Below are 21,727 nucleotides of genomic sequence, written 5' to 3' on the forward strand. Positions count from 1 at the left end.
GTGCAGGAAGGAGCTACCCTAGGATCAGATGCCGAACCTGAGATCTTGGATCCTGGGACTCCGAAATCACAGGTTGGATTAGAGCGGGAAAAATAATGGACTTCTTTGGCACACTCGCAGATCCAGTAGGGAATGCAGCTGGCAGAACCCCATCTGGATTGGAGCTTTGAAGAATTTACACATCATCCTATCCACATCCACCTCTGACAGACTTCTGAAACACCTAGAAGATGCTGTGGAGGGGGGTAGAAAATGTTTTTTCAGGGTTTGGAATAACTGAGTGGACAGACAAGGTGAGATAGGTTTTACTGCGTACTCTGGAGTATGGCTTCTGCAAAATGTACTGTCTCTCTCATCCGAGGGCTTAGGATCAGAAGAAGAAGTAGAAGACAAAAGAGATTTGACTACAGGAGCCAACCCTTTCAGATCAGAGGATGACTCTGGATCTGTGGGAAGTTCAAGAAGTTTAGGATCCAAGATTTTTCAAATCTTTTCTACCGGCTCCAAGGAAGCCCTTGGGGACTTCAGAGGGTACCTTTTCCTGGAATTTGAAGAAACAAATTTCAGACTTTTTGAAGGGGTTTGTGCCCAAGAAGAAGCAGGAAGTAAAAATTTTGAGGATGAGCTTATTTCGTTTGTCAGCCAAAGCTCTCAGATAAAAAGTAGAGCAAACTGAGCAGGCTGTGTTAAGGTGGTCCAGTCCCAAACAAACTCAGATGCCCATAAGAAGTGCATTTGGGATCATATGCTGACAAGAAGTGCACTTCTTAAATCCAGTTGGTTTCTCTGACATAACTAAAAGGAGAACAAACCCTGAACTAACAACAAGAATTTTTTTTTTTTAACAGAATAAGAGGATAGCTGTTCGTAAAGAATTACCAGAAAAACAGTAACTATAGGAAAACAGCCTGAAATAAAAAAGGAAGGATGAAAAATACCAACTACGGTATTTTAAGAAATACCTGTTAAATCAGGTAACTCTAGGTACCAACAATGGTACAAAGACTATTAAACACAGTAAAAAAGTCCAACGAAATCCCTAATGCCAGCGACCACTAAGAGGGAGGATGCAAGAAAAAACTAGCAAAGTTTAAAGAAAGAACTAGAGAATTTTAATAACTAATAATAAGTACACCACAATGGCAGCAAACAAGATCTGAGGCAATGGGGGTGGAATAGAACATTATGGGTAGAGGGAGGAGCTTGACAGCTAGATCCGAAGTCTAGTGTATGCGGCCGAGTTGGATTCAAAAATCGATTCCAAATCCATTAGTGAGGAAGAATGAAAAGAACATAAGATCTAAAGCTATACATACCCTGCTGCTGTTGTTGGGTCTCATTTTGAGTTTTAAAACACAGTACTGCATAAGGAAGGAGAAGCTCATAGAGATGAATAAGAAGAGGGAAACAAAAGCTACCATACCTGGGAAGACTGTGTTAGTGCTCTGTTCTAGTGTTCTTTCAATCACTCTGCGCCCTTTGTGAAGAGAAGACAAGAAGGCTGCCTCATTTCTATTAATGATATCCATTATCTGTAAAGACAGAAGACCTACAAGTTACAGAATTCACAAACTTTTCAAGCTGAAACAAGCTAATTACAATTTTATCTGACAAAGGCAGACATACTGAACTAGATAAACAACCAATTTTCAGAATCCAGTACATTTGCTTAACTATGTTGTTGAAAGTGCTATACACAAAGATATTCTGAACTGTTAAATGGATGTTAGGGGACCTAACTCTCTAATGCCTTAGTAAGTGGTGAAAGAGACTAAGAATGGACAGGAAAATAGTTATTTTTACGCTAATATTCCTTGATGCCACTCAATATTAAATTCTTACATTAGCGGCTTAATACTTTATGAAGCAGCAAACTTATTTATTTATTTATTGGCGCCTGTTTACCGGATAGTCTACTGGGCCAAGCTGAGTTCATTTTGAGTGGAGGCCCAGGAAGAAAAGCTCATATAAGCAAGATTAATACAATACAATTACAATACAATGAACTAGATTCTAAGTAGTACATACAGTTATGTAAGGCATGCAGGATAAGCTTGACTGCAGACATTACATATAACATAATGGAATAGATTGCATAAATAAAATTGAAAAAGAAAATCGTATAATAGTGAGGAATTAAGCTTTGAGAGAAATGAGTAAGTGGATGGAAAGATGAGTGTTGGTTGCAAATTTGTCTATTTTATTATAGAATATTTCTAGCTTATTTTTGAGTGATGACTGAAGGCTGGTTAGTAATGGGGCACCATAAAGAAGTGAAGGTAGAAGGAGGGTGGACGCAAGGATTTTTTTAGTAGGGGAAGAAAGGAATGGATTGTGTTTTTTGTGTGTTTTACTGATGTTATTTTGAATGTGTAGGTCAGATTTTAAGTTTTCATTGATTAAGACCCCCAGCAACTTTGTATGAGAGACTAATTCTATTTTTGTGTCTATATTAGATGTTTCTGTCACAAAAACATGGCTTATACTTGTTATTTTCATTAAAAGTATTTCAGAATTTCTCAAGAAACAGGCATCCATCTTGTCTCCCTCATTCTGAGTCTCTTCACTAGAGATACTTTGTGTTTGCATCTTCAATGCTGCCACATTTCTTGGCTGTCCACCACTAAAAACACTGGCCTTGATCCCATTTTTTGCCATCCAGATACTAGACTTCACCTTCCAACAAAGATTAAACTATAGAAAATGTAACCTTCATCTAATCCAAAAGATTCCCATTATCTGAGAACATTCCTCCCCAGCCAAGAATAAATGCATTAATCAAATTGATAAAGTCAAGTTCTCTAGCTGTTCGGAGTTCTGGGAATCATGATGGTCTTCTGGCATGTGGGCAAACATCCATCCACTCAGGTGTATGGTTAGGATTTCACAAAAAAAAAATTCCAATTTGCTGGGATGCAGCAAGGGTACAGAGCATCATCATGCCTGCCTGAATAACTGCCCCCACCTAACAGTTTGCATTCGGGCAATGGGTGAAATCCCAGTGCAGGGAACAAATGGGCCCAAAACTGTGCAATTGCCTTAACTTTTTAAGACCAATCACTCCCCGCATGCATTAACAGATGCCACTAGTAGAGACTTTGGTTCAATAACCCCTACATCTTACATTATTTTGTGGTAGTGGTAGGATTCAACTCCCTTCAATCACTTTTATCTGTTAAACAGGCATGATTCAAGGTTCATAACCCCTATCTGCCAGAAGGTACAACTCCACTTTCATGAAGAACTACTACTAACCGAACCCAACAAGAAAGGGCTCTAAGCAACTAGTGACTAATCATGCTGAACCTCAGCAAAGGTCAATGAAGTATGGCAGAGAAAGCCCTGCCAAAAGGCAAAAAGAAGCAAACTCATCTAATAATGAAGGAGAAGGGACAACTCTAAATGGACCAAGAGGGATAGTCAAGCCATAAAGAAAAATCACAGATCTACACCTACCACTGACCTTTATAAAACAGAAGGAATTCATTTTCTTTAGTGAAGAAGCCAGAGGCATATGATATTGAGAATACCTAAACTTGGAACATAATCTACACCACCTCCCCAAGCCCTGCAAGCTCAGTGCAAAGAGGAATGGGTTTAAGCCTAATTCAAAAGCAGGCAAAATTATTTATGTATTAATTAACTAACAGTTACCAACTGACTAACCAGAAAAGTCTAATAGGCCAAGATGACCCCATTTTCAGTAGAGGCCTGGGGAGAAAAGCTCCACGTAACATTAACAGTACACACAAGAAAAAGCACACTATACGGTGCATATACAGTCTCAATGCATGGAAATAAATATTAAACACAATAGTACAAGTTATGCACAAACATTACACAAACACTGTGTACAATTTTGATCATTGAGGATGGCGTTAGGTAGGGTAGCAGTTTTGATTGTTACTTGTCGAAGTTTTGTAGGCATAAGCTGTTGAATTCAGCAAGTCAGAGAGAGCTAAGTAGTGATATTGTAGAGGGATATAACAGTGGATCAGGTGTTAGGAGGTGCTATTTTGGCACAAGTACACTGCCAGAGAGAATACAGGCATGATCCGAGAGATTTCTTAAAGAGAGCAGGATTATAGATTGTTCTGAAAGAAGGTGGGAGGACATTCCATAGTTATGAGACAGTAAAATAGTACAGCATTTGACTAGCTGCAAGGTTGGGTTTTTCAACTTTCAGCATCATTGTGTTTGTGGATCTTAGTGGCCTGTTGGGGTGGTATGTAGTCAATAAGGAGGAAAGGGAGGGAAAAGTTGAAGGCTTGTATAGGAGTTTATATGCAGTGGTTAATTGTGAAAAAGTGAGGCAGTGTGGGAGTTCAAGACAGTTTAGCTGTTGCAGAGGTGAGCAGTGGTGTGCTGAGTTTTTTGAATTTGTTACAAATTTGGCAATCTTGTTGTAACATGAGTCCAGTCTGGTTTTTGAGGAGGACTGCGGCACCATGTAGTAGAGATGGCAGCAGGAAGGATAATGCTAGAGCTTTTTTTAGCAGTAATATTAAGGTAGTACTTGTGTCTATAGAGGATGCCTAATTTCTGATGCGTTTCTTTTTGATGATGTTGCTATGGATATCGAGGTTGAATGTTAGATTTTCATCAACAACAACCCCTAGCAGTTTGGTACTTGGAACGACTTCGATGAGAGTATTATTATGGGACTGGACAGAAAAATCATTCTTGTTCAGAGTGGTCGTTTTTTGGGGGGAATATTAGAAGTTTGGTTGTATTGGGATTTAGCGCAAGATAGTTGTTTGACATGGAAGTTTTGGTTGAAGTGAAAGCATTTTGGGTAAGAAGCTGTAACTCAGATGTAGATTTAGCTGTGCAGATGATTGTAGAATCATCTGCATATTGGATAACTATGCCATGGGTAAGGGTGGTGTGGAAGTTGTTAATGAATATACTGAAAAGGAGGGGACTTAGTATAGATCCTTGAGGTGCACCTGTGGTTGTGTTGAGAAAAGGTGAAAAGGAGTGTTGCCATTTGGTGGACTGTTGCCTATTGGTGAGATAGTCTGAGAACCAGTTTAAAGTATGGGGTGAGAGTCCTAAGTTGGTGAGTTTTGTGAGCAGAAGGGGATGTGAAACCATGTCAAAGGCCTTAGTCTCTTCACTGTTCCTAGACCTCTCTATGTAACCAGCATTGCAAGCCCTGTTTACTGTGTCCATAAAGGATACGAGAGCAGTGCAGGTACTATGACCTGGTCTGAAGCCGTGCTGTATGGGCGAAAATATCTGGTTTTAGACAAGACAGTTGAGTGTGAACACATTTTTTTTGATATTTTAGAGATGGGAGAGAGAATAGCGATGGGATGGAAATTACAGATATCAGAGTTGTTGCCACCTTTATGGAGTGGAAAAACAAATGCTTTCTTCCATATGTTTGGTATACTGGACTCCTGAGTAGATTTACTGAGGAGTATGCTGACAGGATAAGCAATGGAGTTTGCAGATAAGTTGTAGAAATTCAGCAGGTAAATTGTCTGATTGGTTAGTACAAGGTTTGAGTTTATGATGTATTTTTTATAGTGGAAGTTGGTATAGGTGAGAATGAGAACAGAGAAGTAGTAGAGGAGTGTGAAGTGGGAAATTCAGTTGGTCAGGGGTCTGTAGGTGAGAAGGTATTGGTGAGTTTAGCTATGGTGTCTATAAAATATGAAATGAAGAGCGAGGCTATCTCATGGGAGTTTTATCTGGATTAGAGCAGGGATTGCTATTTTTACCTGGATGGAGTAGGGAATTGATTGTGCTCTAAAATCTCTTTGGGTTTAGTTTGTGTTGGTTTTGAAGGCTTAGGAAGTGTTCTTTTTTAATTTTAATCACTAGTCATTTTGCCTGGTTGCGTAATTGTTTATACTGAATGAAGTCATTAGGGGTTCTATTATTCTGTCAGGTTTTCCAAGCTTTATCCCTAGAAGACATAATATGCTTTGTGTGTTTGGTAAGCCAGATTGCCTGTTTAGCTTTTACTCTTTTTAGTCGAGGTGGGGCTAAACTATTTAAAATTCTAAGAAATGCTGAACTGAAAAATTCAACAACCTCATGGGGAGGAAGATATTTGAATGAGGTCCAGTTGATCCTTTGTAAGATTTCATTAAAGGTGTTGGGAGAGAAGTTCATAGGTTCACAGATTAGTACTAAGCTAACTGCCCTTGTGAGCAATTTTAAGCCTAGCCAATTGTCCCTTGTAAGACTCAAACCCTGCACCTTGCGTTTGTCAGGCAAACACCTTAACCATCAGGGCACCCTCCCAACTAGAAGCGAGATAAATTTCTGGTTTGCTTAACTTGGAGTGTGCTTAGGACTGAAGTGGTCTTATGAGTTACAAAGGCTGGTAATTGGTCACTAATACTGTTAGGTAGTGTGCTTGAGGAAGAGATTTTGTTAGGATCAGAGACAAGAATCCAATCCAGAATTGAGCCATTGCCTGTTTTGTTGTTGGGCCTGGTTATTAGTTGCATATAATTACATAGGTTTATGCTGGTGGAAAGGTCCCGATTAAAAATATCAAGCTAGTTAATGTCCCCTAGGATGATGGTTTCATTTGTAATGTTATTAGTTGACCAAGCAAGAATGTCTTCAAGTATAGGAATGCTGTTGCCTGGGGGGATGTATATGACTAAGATACAAAGGCTTTCACTGTTATGCGTTTTTTTAGAAATTATGCTAGTATCTCTGCTGTTGAGAATTGTGGGACAGGTTTTGTGTACTGAACTACTTGGTAATGGCAGTGAAGTCTGGTTTATTTTTGTCTAGCCAGGCATGCAGGTGTGGTATTTTATTTCTAATGCTTTGGACATTGATGGTGGTGAAGTTTAGGGACTTTAAGGAGGTTGGGGGTTATACCAGGCTTGAGGGGGACCAGGGTATGTATGTATATTGTCGCACTGACTTAGGTTGCGATGGGTGGGGAGATTTACAGGTTGCATTTTCTTTTTAATATTGAGAAGATGGTTTAGAAATGAGGTTTTGTTGTGGTTTTCATGGGAGAGGATTTTTAGTTTGATTTGTAAGATTAAGTCTGTGGCATATAAAGTAGGGCCTACTGAGGAATAGATGGGTAGACACTGTATAAATATGGCTGTTGTAGAAGACGGTTTGTAAGGTATGTGGATTATGTGATGAGATGTTAGTTGTAGAAGGAGACAGAGGTATGAGAGAGCAGAAATAGAATAGTTTTGGAGATGAGAGGCATTTTATAGGGCTGTGCATTCTTATGTGTGCGAGTATGATGTTGTTTGTAGCACTAAAGGTGAAGGGCAGTGATGGTGTTATAGGTAACTGTGGGTATTGAGTAGATCTAGGGAGATAGGATAATAGGAGTAAGTAAAAAGTAATTATGTGAGGTGAGAAGAAGTAATATGACAACAGGGTAGATGAAGTGTAGAATAGTAGTATTTGGAGGTGCAGAGGATAGAGAAATGGAGTGAGAGGTGCACAGATAGTAGATGAGGAATGCACCTCCTGAATGATTCAACCCTATGTTCTTCTATATTAAACTGAACTTAAGGGTGTTCCATGGAGTAGGCCTGGACAGGTTGGCACCACATACCATTCACTAGTATTGAGAACTGGGAAGAGTAGGGCTTGTTGCCTTGTAGGGTGAAACGACCTTGCTCCCTCTACCCCTAGACAATCCTGAACTGGAACACCAGCTCCAACAGACCCCCAAGAGAGTTCATGGCAAGGCTGATAGAAGTCTCAGAAATTACAGGGGATATTTGAGTCATCTAGCCAACCACACTTCAGCCTTCTTGAAAAGCAGAGGAATATCAAGGGCCCAAATGTTCTGTCCCATTCTGTTAGTCTGGATTCCCCATGAAAGAGCATGAAATAATATAAGACAGAAGAATGCAAGTGAATGATTTAACACTTGCCTTTAAGCCATAAAAAATAAGAAACATTATCTTTTCATATTGTTGCTAAAAATTGTGTTATCACCTTTTATTTACTGACATTTGGTTACTAGGAAAGTTCGACTGGGTAGATTCCCATTTTCAGAGGAGGCCCGGGGAGAAAAACTCCAAATTATTAAAAAATATTTTAAGAACAATTTCAAATCTTCAAAATAAAACAAAAACATCCATCCATCCACAACCGCTTTTCCCATTTTTGCACATGGGATCAGGGTGTCACTTCAAAAGTCACAATCATCTAATGCCATGGTTTATACTGCCAGGTGGCTAGCCCTGTCACAGAAGTTCATCCACACATCTATGGTCAATTTAGAGTATCCAGTCCACCTCCAGCACATCTTTGGAATGTGGGAGGAAACCAACAGAACAGGGAAGACATGTAGACTCCAAAAATAAAACAAACATTTGCAGTTTAAATAATTATAAGAAATTATACTTAACATAAAAACATTGGTTAAGAATTGATACAATGTATATGACAATCATTTAATATTTACAGAAATTTTCAACAGTTTGTAAAGAAATTAAAGGTAAGTTAGTCTAATACAGAAAAGAATTGTAGTATGAAGTGAGGGGAAAAAGAGAAGTTATGTCTTATAACGTTCCGTCTGTGGTGTTCATCTTTTTTCTTTCATCACTGATGGGTTTTGTTCAGAGCCCTTGCAACCGAGTCTGCCTACTACCAAGCTCTCGCCAGCCAAAAAAACTCTCAAGCTAAGTCTCTACCCAGAATGCCCTTCTCCCTGTTACTTCAGATCGAGTTTGCTAAGAAAAGGAAGTAAAGCAGAGGCCACTTCTACGCAAGTACCTTAGGGCACCACTTAGACCCAAAGCATCCCCCAGAAGCCTTTGGAAGGGGAAGGAGGGTGGGAAGTGATGAATGAAAGAAGATGAACAACACAGATGGAACATTATGGTAAGACATAACGTCTTTACCTGATGTTAATCTTCTTTCCATTCATCACTGATGGGACAGAATCCCAAGGTATCTTGAGGTCCATGGGGGAGGGGCCCTTATGGAAGAACATTCTTGAGTACAACTGAGCCAGAGGCAGCTCTCCCTCTGGAAACCAGATCCAATTTGTAATGATAGATAAAGGTATGAGGCTTAGCCCAAGTAGCTGCTGCACAGATGTCATCCATGGCTGCCCTGGAATGGAATGCTACATAAGTTGCCATAGATCTAGTGGAGTGGGCTTTAACTTTTGGCATGGATTCATTATGAAGAGAATAGGTGAAATGTATGAGTCCCTCAGCAATCTTGATAAAGTATCCTTGGAAACAGCCTCTCCCATTTTGGGTTCCGAAAAGGAAATGAAAAGCTGTTCAAATTTACGGACAGGTTTGGATCCTGTTAGGTAAAATCTCAATTGTTTATGTATGTCTAAGGAGTAAAGGCAATACTCTCCTCTACTGGCAAAATTCAGAAAAAACACTGGTAGATCAATGGACTGGTTAATAGAGAATTCAGAAAGATGGGTTCGTCCGAAGTGACACTATGTCTTTATGAAAAACCAGATAGGGCCTCTTGATACACAATGCCTGCAGCTTCAAGACTCTTCTGGCAGAGGTAATATCTACCAGAAACAAAGATTTCCAAGACAAAAACTTTAGGTCACACTTGGCAGCAGGCTCAAAGGGTTTTTGAGTCAAAGACTGGAGGACTAAAGTGGGGGTTCCATGGTTCCACAGGCTGTCTGAGAGGAGGCCTGAGATGAGAGGTCCTCTTGAGGAAAGCCTTGCAGAGGCATAAAGAGATGAGGGGTGCCATCTATACCACTGTGGAAACTGCCAATAGATGCACCCGTACTGTAGAGGCAGAGGCACCATTATCAAAAAAACTTAGCCAAGTATTGAAGTACTGCAGTAACTGGAGCCAAATACAGGTCTAGCATGTTATCCTTGGACAAGATGGAGAACCTTCTCCATTTATCCTGATATAGTCTCCTGGGTAGACTGTTTGTGAGAGGTCAGAATGATGCCTCAAACAGGGGAGGAGAGATTAGCTTGCCTGGCGACTAGTGGAAGTGGAGAAACCAAGCGGTCAGCTTGAGACTGGACAGGTTCGGGTGACTCGACCCTTGGGGGTGAGTAATCAGATCTGGAAGTGGGTCCAGAATCCACGGCGGGTATACTAGGTGAGGCCAAAGAAAGGGGAACCAAACTTGTCAAGGCCAGAACGGGGCTATGAGGATCACCTTGCATCTCAAACGAAGAGCTTTCTTTAGAAATTGTGGGATCAAAGGAATGGGAGGATAGGCGCAGAGAAGTCCCATGGGCCAATCGTGGATCAGAGTGTCCCTCAATGATTCCCCCTCTGGGGGAAGTAGGGCCAAGTAGCTGCTACATTTGGCGTTTGATGCAGAAGCAAAAAAATAGCAGCAAGGCTGGCCTCAGTGGCTGAAGATTACAGACTCCACCACGGGGTTGAGGGACCACTCGTGGGGTATGAGGATGCATCTGCTCACTTTGTCCGCAATCACATTGGAGCTCCCCGGGAAATGTGTTGCTATCAGAAAACGGTTGGAAGCTATCGCGTACTGCCAAATTCTCATGGCTTCTTGACATAGGGGGTAGGACTTGGTTCCTCCTTGCTTGTTGATGTACCAGACCACTGACATATTGTCTGACTGAATCGCAATTGTCCTGAAAGGGAGAGCCGAATGGAAGGCCTGCAACACTAACAGCACAGCTCTCAGTTCCAGAACACTGACATGCAGGTGGGCCTCTAAGGTGGACCATGTGCCTTGGACAGTCTTTCCCTGGAAATGGCCCCCCACCCAATTAGGGAAGCATCTGTAGTCACAATGGCTGTGGGCTGGGAGGGTTGAAATGGGTGGCTCCAAAGATCTATGTCTAGCCTCATCCACCAAAGCAGGTCCTGCTTGCAGGAGTTGGTTATTCAAATCTTGTAATCCAGGGGATGACAATTTGGGAACCACTGACACAGAAGCAGCCACTGCAGAATCCACATATGTAGCTTTGCTAAAGGTACTACTGGGATTGATGCAGCCATAGAACCTAGAGTCTGAAGAACTTCCCTTGCAGAGGCTGCTGTTTGAGAAAGAATCACCCTGAGTTGAAGCCTCAATCGATGGAGTCTGTGAAATGGGAGTGATACCAGACAGGACTGAGTAGTGAACACTGCTCCAATGAACTCTGTTGTGTAGGGATAAGGTTTGATTTCTCCCAATGTACCGCTATTCCCAACAATTTTGCCAGAGAGTGAGTATGGTGTAGCACTGTTACCAGAAGATGCTTGGTGGAGGCGGTAAGGAGCCAGTCACCTAGATATGGAAACACCTGGAATCCTTTTAGTCTCAAGTGAGCCGTTACCACTGCCATGCATTTCGTGAACACTCTGGGGGCGGTAGAGAGACTGAATGGCAGGGCATGGAATTGGTAATGACTGGCTCCTAGCCATAAGCGAAGCAGACTCCTGGAGCGTTTGTCCATCTTGATGTGGTAATACCCACCCCGGAAATCTATAGAGCACATCCAATCGCCTCCTCTTAAAAAGGGAAGGATGGACTGAACCCTGACCATCCAGAATTTGGTTTGGGTGACAGACTTGTTTAAACTGCTAAGATCCAAAATGGGTCTCCAGTCCCCTATCTTTTTTGGCACCAAAAATAATTTAGAGTAAAATCCGGATCCGTGATGGTCTGGTGGGACTAGTCGGATGACTCTTTTTTTTGAGACAGCTTCATAATCTCTGAAGCTGTTTCTTCCCTTTGACTGGGTGGAACATCGGGAAGTTTTCTTGGAAATTTTGACTGACAAGAAAGGGGAATGGTGTAACATCTGGTGATAATGTTCTGCACCCAACAATCGGTTGTGATAGATTGCCAGGTAGCTTGGTGCAGAGAGAAACCATCCCTGACTGCTTCCAGAGATAAGCTATCGGGCCACCCCTGAGGAGCGCTGATAAGGCTGTCCAGAGAAGGAGTCCCTTGAGCCTTGGTTGCAAGGACCCCCCTCTGCCTCTATAGGGGCATCTTCTGGAATTGTTACCCCCCTCTGCCTCTGGGAGTATCATCACCACGTGCAACATGGAAGGGACCCCGAGATTTCTTATGCCACATTTTCCCACGCCTCTGATTCCTGGAGAAGGTACGTTGAGGGTTGGAAAATCATAGGCCTACAGCAGACAGGGTTTTTCCATCTTGTTCGCACCTGGCTAGTGTGCCCTTCACTTTGGAGCTAAAAAGGTACAAAGCTTTGATGGGAGCATTCAGAAAGGAAGACTTGAAGGGATCCGCGAGGTCACAAAAGCACATCCAGGCATGATGCCGCATAATGCCCGAACCCGCTGCTCTAGCCGCCCCTTTGGTCCCGTGTGAGAGCAACCTCATGGAAGAGTTGGATACTGATTCCAGGGTTGCGAGCTGTGAGGTCACTTTGTCACTGACCTCAGACAACTGTCCTGCGAGTGTCCCAGAGAGTTCAGAGATCAGGTCCCTCTGGAACCTCATAAAATGTGCCAAATAATTTAGGGATCATATAGCAAAGGTCTCTGATGCAAAAACACACTTCCCAGGTCTGTCCACTGCCCAGGACTCCCTGTTGGGTGGGTGGACAGCGGGACTTTCCTCAGCCAAGTCCTTTTTCATAGCTACCACCACCGCTATAACATCAACTGGTAACCCTTTGGACCAGTGCGCGTTCTCCTCGGGAGGGGAAAAAAAATTTGTCTGGTCTCCGGGGGATCGCCTCAATGGAAGCAGGAATCTTCCATGCACGCACAACAAGCTCATCGGCAGACGGGGTCACCCAAGGGGTAGAACGCTGGGCATGAAAAGCCTGCAGGAACTCGGACTCCTCAGACAAAGGGATGGAGGGTTTCCAGTCACCCCTCTGCTTTAACATCTCTAGGATGTCGCCGAAGGAGACATCATCAAAAGATGACTGTGGGGACTCTTCACCATCATCGTAATCCGTGTCTCCCATTAAAGACTCCTCAGGTGAGTCTACGTGCTTCCTCTTGCACGTCTTCTTTCGAGGGGGCTCCTCAGTGGGGGTCTCTCAGGGGGACTCAGAAGAGTGGGTACCCTGATCAGGGGTGTCCCGTGGCTTCTCTGCTCAGTGTCCCGGGGGGGGGGGGTCTGTGACAGCTGTAGCTCAAGGTGTGAAAACTGGGGTTCCGACATCAAAGGAGTGCTGCAAGAAGCAACAGCCCTCAACATCACGTGGAAGGCAGGCCTGCCCAAAGAGGGATGGGAGCCCGAAACAGAGAAAGACAACCTTGGAAACGGGGTCACACCCCACTCCGATGGACCTGCCCCCACGGATGGAGCCTTAAGCAAGATCGGCACAGATGCAGCCATCGGCGCAGAGGAAGGAACAGAGGAGAGAGTTGGCACCATACCCCGGGCCGATTAACGCCCCCAATCCCCAGTTTGAGAAAGGACCGGTTCGGCGGGAACCGAAGACCAAAGAGACAAACTCAGAGCTGCAGTAAAATCCACTGCAGGCACCGAGGTGATGGGTTCCAAGAAGGATGTCGGAGCAGAAGGCTTTGGAACCAACATGGTTGAAGGGGGAGTGTAAGATGGAGTCTGTGGATAAGGCAACCCAAGTGCTGCAGGTGGATGGGTCTTAGAAAGAGAGGGAATCCCCCTGGCTACCAAAAGCTGGTCTACAAGAAGCACCACATCATGTTCTGAAAGGCTCCTGGTGGATCCAGTGGATACTCCAGATGGAGAGTCAGGACAATCAAGGAATGGGCTATACGCTTGGCCCAGAAATGGAGAAATGGGTCTACGGAGGGGGGAGTATCGGGTCCATGGTGCAAAGTCTGCCAGCACCGAAGTCTCTAGTTTTGAGACCAGAAGCAAAGGGGTCAGATCCAGTGAAGTCGGTACAACGCTCGGTGCCGAAGTGGCATTCGAAGCTGAAAAGGTCGGTTCCAAAATGGAAACAAAGTGTAGTCTAAGGTGTGACTGAAGCCGAAGTACCTACAAGTGCCGAAGTCGAAATAGGTGTAGTAAGGTCTATGATAGGTGCCGGAGGCAGGACCAGTGCCAAAACAGGCATCGGTATTGAAGGTTTTGAGATGGTCGGAGCAGAGGAGGCAGAGTTATGCTCCGACGATAACTTAGAGACCTTAGATTTCCCAGGCTTGCTCTGATCACCCGATGGAGAAGAAGGAACAGAATGGGATCTCTTTTTATCCTTAGAAGGAGGGGTTGAGACCTCCATCTCAGAAATGGCCTCTGAGAAGGGAAACTTGAGTAATCCCTTCAGCATGAGTTTATTTTTGCGCTCATTAAGAGTGCATTGGCTGAAGCTGTGATAAATATCACATGGAGGCTGCACCGAAAAATGGGCCACTCCCAAACAGTATACACAGTCATCATGAAAATCACTGTTGGGTAACTTCCCCTTACAAGCAGTACAATGCTTTAAGCCTGAAGTACCCTTCTTATCAGACATCTTGGTAGAAAAAAAACACTACAGCCAACTGTATAATCCAACTAATGAAGTCAACTCCGTTCAAAAAAAATCACAAACAAATCACAAACAAATCAGCAATATAACAATACACTGTGTATGAAGAGAAGAACAGAAAACACCTGAATAAAGATAAAAGCTAATAGGTTAAACAGCAGAAACAATACCAACTATGGTATTGAAGAAATACCACAAGGGTAAGGGAAAAGGCCATACCAACAATGGTACTTGAAGTTTAAAAAAGGTAACAACGGGTAGAGTGGAAAGAATAAGGTTAGACAGAAGAAATGACACTAGCAATACTAATGGTTTATTAAAATATGAAGATATCCAAAAATTTTTACACATATATAAAAAAAGATTTCACTTAGCTGAGAGCTCAGCTGAAACACGACTTTACGGCTACACGGCAAACAAGATCTGAGGTAACAGGGAGAAGGCCATTCTAGGTAGAGACTTCGCTCAAGAGTTTTTTTGGCTGGCACAAGCTTGGTAATAGGCCGACTCGTCATCAGTGATGAATGGAAAGAAGATCAACATCAGATAACAGGCTTATGGTATATTTAGAAAGTCAGGGAACAGAATTTGTTAGCAGTAAGGAAGTAAGTGAAGAAGGGAGAGAAGGTTTAAAGAATGAAAAAGTTCTTGTTCACATTTAGGGATATAGTTTATCCTGGTTTTGAGCAAGAACAGAGACAGATTTTAGCTAGTAAGTCTTTCAGACTGGTTTTGAAAGATGGGAGGGAGGGTACAGACCTGATGATGCAGGTAAGGCGTTCCAGGCCTTCGCAACCTTGTATGAGCAGAATGCTCAGAAGATTTGCAAGGTTTATAGACAGAAGTTTTTGGTCACTGGAATACAATGACTGTCTGGGAACATAATTATGTACAATGGTTTTTAGTGCTGGACAGACAGATGTATGCTGTATAATTTATTTGTGCTAAGAAGCTGTATACATGTTAGATAATGAAGCAGTTCTAACCAGTTTAGGTTTTTCAGTGCTATATAGTGATGGGTACTGAAAGGGGCATGTGCTGCAGATTTAGCAAATTTGTTAAAGCGTTGTTCAGGTTTTAATGTTTGTGAAGCCTGGAGGTTAGTAAGGATGGAAGCATCATAAAGAGTGGGGGGAAGCTAAGTAGTGGCAAGTGTAGTTTTAGTTGCATCCATGACACTGTTTTTGGCTCTGTAAACCATCTCTAATTTTGAGGAGTGTTTCTTATGCAATTTTGAATATGCAGGTTGAATGTAAGAATATCTCCAACTATCACCCCTAATAATTTGCTATGAAAAGACTTCAAGGGAACCTTCAATAGTTCACCCTTTGACCTAGGGCTTGTTTACTAACACAGAGTGTTTGAAAGAGGGACTTCTTATACCTTCAGGGGCATAAAACCATCTGCTTTAAAGATTTGGAGGCTACTCATGGAAAGTGGTAGAAAGAAAAACTAAATGTGAACAGCAAGGTGTTCTATCAAGTCAAACAAATTCTTGTTTACAAATTAGAAAATTAATTATTTCTAATGAGATTTCCAGAAAGTACCAATTCAACTGTCATTACAAGTCTGCAAATGTGGCTTGTTTACTCCACTGTATAAAAGGGCAGTTGTTTAGATAAACGACCTTCGCTCATGACTCAAGTTTAACATCCAGTGCCTGACAGACTGATAGTTCGATTTAATGACTGCTTTGGCCAAGTAGAGATGCTGCTGTTGTGCGAATAAGGTCTCTCAGTGCAGTGAGTAAGATGGTTATGCCAATGTTGCTTGTTAGTAATTGATTTTTCTAATAAACTGCAGCTCGGTGTGTTGCCTCATTCTTCCATCTGTATTGTGGTTTCCACCTAGCCAAATAACTAAGATAAGAGTCTGCAAAAATGAACCACAGAGGGAAACATGGCCCTTGCATCAGCCAAACCCCATAAAACCAAAGTGAAATTATCACAAAGCAAATCAGTGCTGTTACACCTGGGAAAAACATATGTCCAGCACTGTAATGAGCTGAAACAAGAGCTGAATCCATATTTTGTTTTTGCAGGAGAAGAATTCTCTCCTACGCATCCTAATTTAGATGCAGCAACATGGAGAAAGAAGGAAGAAGCTAATTAATTTCAATGTAATTGTATTTAAGACAAGAATCTGTGGGTGGAGTCCTTACATGGGGGACAGAGAGGATTCACCGCCAGCAAAAGTACACTAGAATTTTCACATTCCTTTCATAAGTGGTCAATAGTCAGCTGTCTGATGGGTTGAATTTGCACTATTTTTTAACACAGCAACATTTACTTGCTAGCAGTATTTGGGAAAGTGCAATCAAAAAGCTGAGCTACAGCATAGACATTTCTAATGACTACCAGAAGACCTGCCACATAAGGTTAGAGGGTTCCTCTAAGCTTGTGTGATAAGATCAACAAAGATTTTCTCCATATGATCCCAAAAGAGCTTTAAGGTTATGCTCTCAAGCCTGACGAAGGTCTAGGCACAAACAAGAATTCAAGTGCCACACAACCTCCTTAAAGTAAGCTTTATTTCTAAGTGGAGAAGGATAAATCTGGAAACTCTAAAGCTTCATCCAGCTCAGAAATGAAGACCTTCACACTTGCATCCCTGGAAGCCAAACGATACGCACACACCCCAAGACCTAAGAATTCTGGAAGTCTAAATCATGCCAAGACTCTCAGAACCCAGGGCCGATGATTGTGCATGTGGGACAACAGACACCACGAGGCTCTTGCAAATTCATAATTCTACAAAAGAAGAATGGTTAGAGGGTCTGTTCTGGGTCAGGTGCTCACATACAACCAAATTACTACAAAGGTCTTTCACATGAAGATCCAGATCCAACCGTTAAAGTGCTGAATCTCAAAAATGCAGCAGAATTCCTAATTAGGAACACTCTAAACCTGTAATTCTGGCGAACATACCTCAACCTGCAGAAACTGAAAATTTAGACAAAGACTCTTGAATACTATGCACATACAGCCAAAAAAAAAAAACTGAGCACTTCTAATTAGCATAACATTTATATATCTAATAGCATACCTCCTCCTTCTCCCAAGAGGAATTGTGGATAGCCCCACTCATAAAACAAGTTTAAAAAACTAATAATAAAACAATGTAAAACACAAGATCGTTTCCTTATCATAGGAATATCTTGCCAAGAGGAGTCATAATTCTAGCCAACATATCAAAGCCTGGGCCCTTCCACGCCACCATACGTCAGAAAAATGTCCTACATCTAAAGCATAAGATATGTAAGTGACATATGAGTGCAAAAACTCTCAGAACTAAATTGCCCCAGAATAACTGGAGCAGCAAAGGAGAAATAAAGGAACATAATATATGCATACTCACAAAGACGTCCCCTCATCCAGAGGGGAAAAAAAAAAAAAAGAGAGAAGAACCAACAGGGAGAAGGAGGGAGGTACAGAATACTGCAGCAGTGATAAGTATGACCTCCTAATGTTAATTTTAAGTTCTTACACAACTGTATAATGGCCTTCCTTAATCACAGTTGCAGTATTCTTTACAATAGGGAGAGTTCTTAAACTGCTGTAAAGAATGGAAGGATAAAGAAAGAACACAGGATGGACCTAGCAAAACCTTCTCTCGCCACTGAAAACACATCTAACTTGCAGTGCTTAGTAAAAGTATGAAGAGAAGACCAAGTAACAACTTTCAAGGTGGATCTAGCATCAAGAGCCTTAAAAAAGCTCCAGAAGAGGCAACTGCCCTGGCAAAATGAGCTCAAGCATAAACAGGAAGCTGTTTCCCATGAAAATAGCAACAAATGGAATGGTTTTAGAAAAACATAGTAGTAACAGTTTGCTTGGAAACTGGCAAATCCAAGTTCTTGTCTTGGAAAAAAAAAGTTGCTCAGATTTCCTAATATCTTTAGTTTTATCCAAGTAGTATTTCAGCTGTCTATTCAAATCCAAACAGAGAATCCTCTCACTTTTATTTTGTGGAGAAGGAAGGAGGGAAGATTGACAGTCAGATTCAAAGACATATCGACTACCTTGGACATAAATATAGGACTGGTTCTAAGGGACACCCAGTCTCTGTAGAAAACTAGAAAAGGAGGAACGGCCAGAAGAGCCTTAAGTTCACAGACTCTTTTGGCAGAAGTCAGAGTTACTAAAAAGACAGCTTTCCAGGTATACAATTTCACATTGGAAGCAGATGCTGGTTCAAAACTATCTGGGTCAGCTTTTTGAGAACATAGTTTACTTCCCAATAAAGAGGGGAAGGGCTTTCTTGGAGGCCTACTATGAAGGATGCCTTTTAGAAGGTGTTTGATCTCAAATCTAGAAGAAAGTGGATGGATCCAGTGGCAGACAGGAGGAGACAGCAGTCAAATGCTTTAACAGAAGAGTATGCCAGACCAGAACTGAGCAATTCACATAGATGGGAAAGAACAGTAGGAATTCCCACAGAAAGAGGATCTTGTTCATTGTTGTGGCACCAAGAAGAAAATCTCCTCCACTTACCTAAATAAGATTTTGTAGTACTGGGTTGTTTTGCCTCTTTAAAACTCAAAACATGGCCTCAGGAAAATGGTACCAGAAGCTAATCAAAACCCTATCAACCAGACGGTCAACTGTACAGTGAGAAGATGAGAGTGAATGCGACAGCCCTTGTCCTGTGTGATTAGATCTATCCGGTCAGGTAATGTGAGATGACTGCTCCTGGCCAGGTGAAAAAAAAAAAGAGAAACCAATGCTGTCAGAGTCAAAATGGGGTTGCCAACAGTATTTTGAACCTGTCCAGCATAATCTTGTGAAGTACCTTTGGCAACAGGGAGGTTGCAGATGCATTCAGGAACATCATCTCCAAGAAAAACATATGGTATCTTGTTTCCAAGTCAGAGGATTTGGCATTCTGGAACAGAATATGGTGAGTTGTTTGTTCTGAGGGAAAGCAGAGGTCCACCCAACCAGCACCCCACTAATGAATAATGCCCAGGAAAACTCCTCTGTGCAACACCCACCCTTGAAGATCTGTCCTTGATCTGCTAAAAGTGTCAGCCACTACATTCTTTTCTGAGAGAATGCAGACTGCCATTCTACAATTGGTTCTTCAGGCAAAGTCCCATGCTATAAGCACCAGTCTGCAAAGGCAGTAAGACTTGATCCCTTTCCCCAATTGTTTATGTACCACATAACTATGGCATTGCCCATAAAGACCTGGATTCTGTTCTCTTTGCCAATACTCTAGCAATCCCTGATAAGGAAGGCAGTCTCCAGCCTGCAGTCCAAACTATTGCCTGAACTTATAACACTCAGTGACCCTCATCTCCTTAGTTATTTGCGTCTAATACCTTGGTCCCTTTGATAATTTTCTCCAGTAAATTCAAACTCCCTCTAGCCTATTTCCTTAGCCCCTGCTTGCAGTCATCCAAACTGGTAAACCCTCCTTTCTCCACTTCCATTAGGTGAAATTCTCAACATACTTTCTGCTACTTTACAAAACAAGAAGAGCGTAAGAATTTGGATGCAGGCTTTTAGGGAAAACAGCATGTTTATATTTGTAAACTCCCACTTGTTTTAGCATTGTTTCTTTCTACACTGATTTGTGGTTTTCTACTTGTGTTACATGTGTGAGACTTAACAGTGTAGCGCTAACGTAATCCTTCAAATCTGGTAATCTTCACCACCTTGTTTTGCGAGAAGAAATAACTTATCCCACTTAATTCTTGTCTCATTCCATTCCAAATAAATTTCATCATTTTTTTTTTTTTTATTATTAATTATGATCCAAAGCCGGTACAGTGGCATATATGGATAAAGTTCTGTCTACAATCCAGCTGACCAGGATTCGATTAGCATTTTGGTTAGCTGATAGAGGGAGGGCGGCACAGGGCGCATCTTATAGGTTCATAGGTAGGTACTAGGCTATTGGCCTTAGGGCCTATATAAGCCTAGCCAAAGGTACCCTGGCTTTCGCCACCCAAGAAAATTATTTACCTGTGCCACTGTCGAGCAGAGCCACAGAAGTGCTCCTCGGGGTGAAATTCCTATCTCCCATCCAATCATCAAGATTTTTCTTGAAGAGTGCTAATGAGGAACTTTATTTGATATAGGTAGGTAGTTTGTTCCAGAGTATGGGAAGTCTCTGGGACAGGAATCTATCCCTCCAGCATGTTCTGTTTATTCTGGTGACGAGGTTTAGGTCCCTAGAGCATGTAGCTCGTAGGGATTGGGATTTCTTTAAGTGGAGCATGTCTAAAAGCTCTGGGTTTGACATAGCTTTGTGTGTTAGGCAGAGATCGCCTCTGAGTAGGCGATATGCAATGGAGTAAAGCTGCAGTTTTTTGAGACGTCTGCATAGGGCATCTCTTTGAGGCCGGTAATCCTCTTTGTGAGGTATTTCTGTGGCCCTTCCAGTTGTTGTAGATGTCTTGTGAGGTACATACCCAAAAGGGACATTGTACTCTATAATGGGTCTAATGAGTGACGAATAGAGGGTAACAATGACCTCTTCTTTCCTGGATGAGAAACCTTTTGTGATGAGGTGTGCCACGTAGAAGGATTTCCTGACTACTGTGGCGATGTGATCATCAAAGGAGAGACTGTCTACCTGTGTCCCAAGGTCTCTTATCACACTTTTGGTGTTAAGTAGACTACCACCTATGTGGTAGTTCATGGGTACTGAGTTTTTACCAAAAGGGATGGCAATGCACTTTTTGGCATTGAGCTTGAGTCCATGGCTTTGACACCAGGCATCTGTCTCAGCAAGGCCCTTTTGTAGGATATCCACATCTTTTGGAGTTTTGATTATGGCTCCTAGTTTGCAGTCATCTGCGAACTTCATTAGCCAAAGACCTTCTGTGTTGGCCTGTACTTCAGAGAAGTAGATACCAAACAGGAGAGGACCCAGGACTGAACCCTGTGGTACTCCACTTGTCACTGGTCTGAAGTTGGATTTGGAGTCTGCTACTTTCACAGTGTGGGTTCTGTCAGTGAGCCAGTTGGCAACCCATCTTGTGACATAGGGATTTATACCTAGTTTAGTGAGTTTATCTATAATTCCAGAGTGGGGGATGGTATTGAAAGCCTTGGAGAGATCTAGATAGGCTGTGTGAACTACCTTACCCTCATCTACGGCTTTGGTGACTGCTTCAAAGAAGTCTATCAGGTTTAGGAGACATGATCTGCCTTTTACAAACCCGAACTGGGTGGGGTCCTGAGTTAGCAGATTACCAATGTCAATGTTTATAAGTTCCATGATGATATATTCCATAGCCTTGCAGACCAGGCTCGTTAGGCTAATGGAGTTGTAGTTTCCGGGGTCTGTGATGGATCCCACTTTGTGGAGTGGGACAACTGTCACTGTGCGCCATTCAGTGGGCA

At 42.3% G+C, this 21,727-nt stretch overlaps 1 protein-coding gene across 2 annotated transcripts in view; it reads right to left on the bottom strand.

Moving 5' to 3' along the window:
• Nucleotides 1-21,727, bottom strand: part of AARS2 (alanyl-tRNA synthetase 2, mitochondrial) — a 1,016,815-nt gene that overhangs the window by 651,140 nt on the left and 343,948 nt on the right. For both annotated transcript variants that reach the window (XM_044060935.1, XM_044060942.1), the window contains one exon: nt 1,424-1,532. In XM_044060935.1, the coding sequence (XP_043916870.1) occupies nt 1,424-1,532 (109 nt within the window). The remainder of the gene's footprint in view (nt 1-1,423; nt 1,533-21,727) is intronic.

This window comes from Protopterus annectens, chromosome 1.part0, assembly GCF_019279795.1.
Source record: "Protopterus annectens isolate FY-2018-M chromosome 1.part0, PAN1.0, whole genome shotgun sequence".
Classification (NCBI taxonomy): Eukaryota; Metazoa; Chordata; order Ceratodontiformes; family Protopteridae; genus Protopterus; species Protopterus annectens.